Source organism: Pleurodeles waltl, chromosome 2_2 (assembly GCF_031143425.1).
Source record: "Pleurodeles waltl isolate 20211129_DDA chromosome 2_2, aPleWal1.hap1.20221129, whole genome shotgun sequence".
NCBI classification, from domain to species: Eukaryota; Metazoa; Chordata; class Amphibia; order Caudata; family Salamandridae; genus Pleurodeles; species Pleurodeles waltl.
Window position 1 is genome coordinate 1,166,512,864 of NC_090439.1, and position 6,537 is coordinate 1,166,519,400.

Here is a 6,537-nt window from a genome sequence, read left to right on the forward strand (position 1 = left end):
CCTTGAATGCCCCGAGGGAACTCTTTAAGACAGTGCGTATGTTAACCACTCCTTCGGTAGCTGCTACCCCCTTGGAGAATTCACAGCAATTCTGTCAGTCAGTGGCAAACTTTTTCCATCACAAAATCATGAATTTGCTAAATATATTTTAGTCCCTCTCTCCCTGTTGGGACAGAGGATGCAATTATAGGTTCCGTAGGCATGGTTAAACCTCGGAACACGTTGGATATTTTTCAACCACTCTCCGTCAATACTATCAGAGATTCTCTTCTGTTTCTGAAATCACGGGCACCCACAGATCGCTGTCCTCCCCGGGTTCTTAAGCTAGCACCCAAGACGATGGCCGAGGCTTTGGAACCGGTGTATGCCGATATTCTCCAAGAAGGAATTGTTCCGGATACCTGGAAGCAGGCAACCGTTATTCTCCTCATAAAAAAAGCAGGGAAAGATGTGGCAGATTTGTCTAATCTCCGCCCCATTTCGTTACTTCCAGGGATTTCTAAAATCTTTGAAAACCATCTTAATCGGGAGCTGTCTGCTTTCCTACAGGAGAATGGTGGATTAGACCCCTCACAGCATGGATTTCGGGGTGATCATAGCACGGAAACAGCACTGATTTCCACCTCAGAGGGTTTCATTTTGGTTCTATTAGATCTTTCAGCAGCTTTTGATACCATCTCTCACTCTATTTTATGTAATAGGCTGGCCCAAGCTGGAATAAGAGGGAAGGCCTTGCAGATCCTTAGTTCCTTTTTGTCTGATCGAACCACTACGTAGTATGCTGGGATTATAAGGCCTCTCCTTTCCAACTACCCTGTGTTGTCCCGCAGGGCTCTTCCCTCAGTCTGACACTTTTTAATCTTTATATGTCTCCATTAGCTAACCTGGTGCGCTCACTTGGGGCTCAGATCGTCTCGTACGCAGATGATACTCAGCTGATTGTGCCCATCTCGCATAATGTGAAGGATACAAAGGAAAACTTTCACTGCTGTATGACAGCTATTAATAAATGGATGACCTGCAATTGGTTGAAACTTAATGGGGACAAAACTGTGATTATGTACTTGGGGGGCAAAGGGTCCCCTTGGGATAGTAATTGGTGGCCTCCCGTGTGTGGGGGCTGCCCCTCACCAGTTTCAGTTGCCAAAAATTTGGGTATTATGTTTGACGATTTATTATCTTTTAAATCACAGATCAATCAGTTGGTTAAGGTTTGCTTCTGGACCCTAAAAAACCTCAAGAAAATTCTCCATCTACTAGAGGAAGACACGCAGTGGTACTGGCGTTGGTCACCTCTAGCCTTGACTACTGTAATTTTCTACTGCTTAACACAAATAAGTCCTCGCTGGATCAATTACAGTCTATCCAGAATGCGGCGGCCCGCTTAACTTTAAATATGCCCAATTCTGCCTCTGCTTCTAGGTGCGTGGCATCGCTTCATTGGCTCCCAATCCAGAAGAGAATAATGTTTAAGACACTTTGCCTCGCGCATAAAGCACTTCAGTCTTCAGGTTGTATCTATTTAAAATCGATTTTCTCGTTTTATCAACCCTCGAGACTTCTGAGATCAGCTTCCAGATTTTTGATCAAAGTCCCACGCTTCAAAAAAGCGAGATGGGGAGAACGCGCTTTTTCGGTGCAAGCATCCAGACTCTGGAATGACTTGCCGCTTCCATTGCGACAAATACGGAATCATTTGTCCTTCAGGAAGGGCCTGAAAACCTGGCTCTTCGCAAACTAATTAGTAGTATCTTTCTGTATTCACTTTTTTGCATTTAGGTGCGCATAGCGCTTCGATGCTTCCGCCGGAATGCGCCCTATAAATAAATAATTCAAATTCATTCAAATTAATTCAGTATATCTGTGTATTGTGTTTTCTTATGATATTGTGCATATGACACCAGTGGTATAGTAGGAGCTTTACATGTCTCCTAGTTCAGCCTAAGCTGCTCTTCCATAGCTACCTTCTATCAGCCTAAGCTGCTAGAAACACCTCTTCTACACTAATAAGGGATAACTGGACCTGGCACAGAGTGTAAGTACCTCTGGTACCCACTACAAGCCAGGCCAGCCTCCTACAGGATTACATTGTTGAACTCCTTGACTCTAATGGGGCGCGTCACGCAGGCACAGCGGCGGTGCAGGGGATGATGACAGACTTCTACACCTCTTTGTATTCTCCGACAGAGGAGTCGGACCCGTCGAAATACACTGAATACTTTGACACTATCAGCCTCCTGTGGCTGGAGACCTCCCATAGACAATATCTTGATGCCCCCTTCACAGTTGATGACATCGGGAATAGACGGTTTAACAGCGGCCTTTTATAAAGAATATGCAAGTATCCTGGCGCCGCACTTGCTGGAAATGTATGCGGGGTCGTTGGAGGAGGGGATACTTCCACCTTCTCTCCACAAAGCACTCATTGTCACTATATTGAAGCCCGGCAAAGACCCAAGTGTTTGCGATTCCTACAGGCCACTGTCGCTCGTAAATATTGACAATAAGATTCTAGCGAAATTAATAGCTTCCAGATTGCAACCCCTGCTGACCACTATTGTGCTCCCGGACCAGTTGTGATTCGTACCTGGTCGTTCTACAGCATACAACCTTCGTACATTCTTCGCAGTGACCCGGATGGTGGATCTGGGAGCCCGGGCAGCAGCGATTTTTCTAGACACCACAAAAGCTTTTGATTCCCTGGCATGGCCTTATTTATTCAGCCTACTAGCCAGGCTGGGGCTGAGCCCCAAATTTATCCAACTGGTCCGGCTGCTTTATACCAACCCTACGGCCAGGTTGAGAATCAATGGTAGTATCACCTGTCCCATACCAGTTGCAAGGGGAGGCCGGCAAGGCTGCCCCCTCTCACCGCTGCTGTTTGTGGTGGCAATGAAGCCGCTTGTGGCTCATTCGAGACAACATCACAATAACTGCAAGCTCATCTTTTGACAGTGCCCAATTCTGGTGTTGATGTATGCGAATGATGTTGCCCTGAATGTACGGGATCCACAGGTCCACTTGGACCCAATTATAGAATACTTTGTGAGTTTCGGTCACCTTTCTGTCACTACCATCAATTGGGCCAAATCGGTGGTGCTCCCCCTGACAGACGTCACAACTCCACACCGCTCTGAGTACCCTCTGCGCTGGGCGTCAGAACCGGTGCGCTATCTGGGACTTTGGCTTAGTAGAGATGTCGTAGAGTTCTGGGCTGAGATTTGTGGCAGAGCTATAGCATGGCTGGAGGACAAAGTTGTGGCCTGGCGTTCTCTGTTGCTCTCGCTGATAGACCGGATAGCACTAGCTAAGATGGTCATACTACCTACATTTTTATACTTATTTATTAACATTCCTGTCTCCCTCACAACCAGCTTTCTAAAACGACTACGATTGGTGTTAATTTCGATTCATCCCATTAGATACTTACCTCATCTGGCTCCTGAAACTGATGCTGTATGGCCGAATAAATTAATCAGCCTAATAGATCAACCCTGTAAGCGGATCAGGGCGGATATTGACTCGGTGGCATGCACGGCTCGTGCATGGCGCGCGCTGCTCCGCCGAACTGGGGCTCGCGCTATGTATGCCCCTTCCATGCCAATTTCAGATATTCCTAAGATTCCTAAGATGCAGATGTCAGAAGGAGGAGGGGCCCGCACGAGACTCAACAATATGAACCTGACCACGCAGGGGTCTCTGTTCCCTGGGGGCCAGTTCATATCTTTGGAAGTTGCACTCCACGATCCCTGCAATCCAGGGCTGTACAAGTTGACATATTTACAAATGAAAGCGGAGATGAATATGCGATATCCAGAATTCCCCTTGCACCATATACATTTCATGCGCTAAAATTGCTATATAGGGCTCCATCACTTCGTAGACTAGTCACTGGGCTATATGCTAGTGTGCAGTCCACCGCCCCTCAGCAGACCCAAAGGCTCGATTGCAATGGGAATTAGACCTGGAGAGACCCTGGAAGATGACGTCTGGCGCTACTGCTGTGCCCATATGTGTGATCTTTCCCCAAACTATAGATTGCGTTTAATTCACTTCAAGTTCTTAAACCTCTTATAGTAAACACCGCAGCAACTTCAATGCATGGGTCTCAAAGCGGATGATAGATGTAATAGAAGTTTCTTACCAAATGCTGACTTTCTACACACTGCACGGAGCTGCAGTGGAATACAAGGCTATTGGGGAGAGGCACTAGAAGAGATTGACGACATAATGGGACTGAGAGTCCCGCGTACCCCTAGGTTTGCACTTTTAGGATATGTCAAAGACATCCCGACTACGCAAAGGAGTTTGGTGGGACTGCTGCTGGTCTTGGGGAAGCGCAGATTAGCGATGAACTGGGAGAGAGGGCAAGCACCACACAAGGCAGACTGGCTGAGGGACGCAGCGTATAGTCAGGAGCAGTTAACTGCTTATTGGGAGATGATGCCGCTACGCTCCCGTCCGACGGATATATGGCTGCCTCTCTAGAGGCATCTTATGTCTCAGACCTAGAAAAGGTGGTTTTGCTGAGCAGTACCAGGCTGCATGGGCCGGCTCAGGAGGATTCCCTAACAGGTCATATACTTAATGTACACTTATGAACATGTAAGTGATATAAGAGTGCGCATACATTCCTTTAACCCCCTCCCTTTTTCCTTTCCTTCCCTCCCTGTTACACATGTGGCCGGCAGTGGGACAAGAGCTCCTGCCAACTCTGCATATATGTGTGATTAGTACAGACTGATTAGCATTGATACTAGGAGTGATCGCGATAGAAATGAAGTTTGTATGGTGTTGCACAGAATAACTCGGACATAATGATGGAGATACTAGGTGTTTGTCCTTGCTTGTTGGTTGTATGATGGTGTATATCAAAAATTAATTTTAATTTTTTTTTTTAAAGATTCAAGAGGAACCTCTGCCTGGAGAAGTGCTGCCCTGGCCTGTGACTGTGCTATGTTGGGCTGTCCTGCAGTTGCTGCTTCTGCCTTTGGAAGGGGACAGAGACTGGACTTTGTTGCATTCCTGCTTGAGAAGTGACTCCAAGGGCTTGGAGTAGAGCTTGCCTCCTGTTTTGTAGCCTCAGGGACAGCAAAGGCTTCACCAACTAGACCTGAGTCTACTTGCTGTGGACTCTAGCTCACCAGAGGATGCCATTCCAGTTCCTGCAACCTTGGAAGTGAATTCCTGTAGAAAAAACATTCTACCGATGTCGGACGATGCCGTGCGACTTCGTAAAGGATGCTGCTGCCAGGAACTGCGGCGCCACTTGCCCCGAGGCCGTGGACCTCGCAGAGTGTGAATCCGACGAGCCTGTGAGCTGACGCCACTACCCTGGAACCGTGACACCGCCTGCCCCAATGCCGTGGACCTCTGTAGGCTTTGCGTCGCTGCGATCGCTGATCCTGCCTGACTTCGCTGACACCGTAGTGTCGTAAGTCCAACGTCCATGATGATCCGATGCCATTGCAGCACCTGCAGCCCTGTGACGTCATCGCGACCCGGTGAGGTCGCCCCAAAGCATCGTAACTCTGCCGGACTTCACATCTGCTGGAACCAAGTGACCGACTCCGCATCTGACACTGCTTCACCTCCACCGCCCTGTAGAGAGGACCCGACGTTACCACGCAACGTCACAGTCTTCCTGCCCCATGGCACCGGAACCAACGCCTCATTGGGTCCAGCTAAGCCGCTCTCCGCGACTCCGTGCTCCAGCCTGTTTTCTACTTGTTCTGAAGGTACTGTACTTGGGGGTCGACTGACTCCGTGAACAGCACCATTGGCATCACATTGTAGGAAACTTCGCATTTAAGACGCCATGTTTTACCAACTTGCAGTGTTTTTACCTCAAATCACTGTTTTCTTGCTTTTAAGTGCTAGATTGGTATTTTTAATTGTATCTTATGGATTTTTATTGTATTTGGTCTTGTTTATTCAGATAAAATATGTAATATTTTTCTAAACCTGTGTTGTGTCATTTTGTAGTGGTTCACTGTATTACTGTGTGTGTTGGTACAAATACTTAACACATTGTCTCTGAAGTTAAGCCTGCCTGCTCGTGCCAAGCTACCAAGGGGGTGAGCGGGGGTTAACTGAGTGTGATTCTCCTTTACCCTGACTAGAGTGAGGGTCCTTGCTTGGACAGGGGGTAACCTGACTGCCAACCAAAGACCCCATTTCTAACATTGGTGATCAGCGGTGAGGATTTGAATTTGTATTTGTACTTGGCATACAATGATTGAGTGCACACTACTGTGTTCAGTGCAGACCATTACGTGACCACGTACAGTTTTTCTTTTTGCTTTATTTTTGGACTTTTTCCTACTTCCATATTTTAGTGATCCTTGATTGACTTTTCTTTGAACTTCATTGGGAACTTGTTTTTGCCTTTGAAACTTTGCAATTTCTGTCTCAATCTCGAGATGCATCAATTGGAGCTGGTTTTGACCTAGGGAAACTGGAGAGCTATACAGTGGTTCAGTTGAAGCAGTTCTGTAAAAATGTTGCCTGCCCCATTAAGGGCTCCACCAGAAAGGA

At 47.3% G+C, this 6,537-nt stretch overlaps 1 protein-coding gene across 1 annotated transcript in view; it reads left to right on the plus strand.

Moving 5' to 3' along the window:
* The window catches only part of LOC138283023 (E3 ubiquitin-protein ligase TRIM11-like), a 174,038-nt gene extending 168,075 nt beyond the window's left edge, over positions 1–5,963 (plus strand). Inside the window, exon 6 of the mRNA XM_069221139.1 lies at positions 4,904–5,963. Coding sequence (XP_069077240.1) covers positions 4,904–5,040 — 137 coding nt within the window. The 3' untranslated portion in view covers positions 5,041–5,963. The remainder of the gene's footprint in view (positions 1–4,903) is intronic.
* Positions 5,964–6,537: the final 574 nt, after the last annotated feature.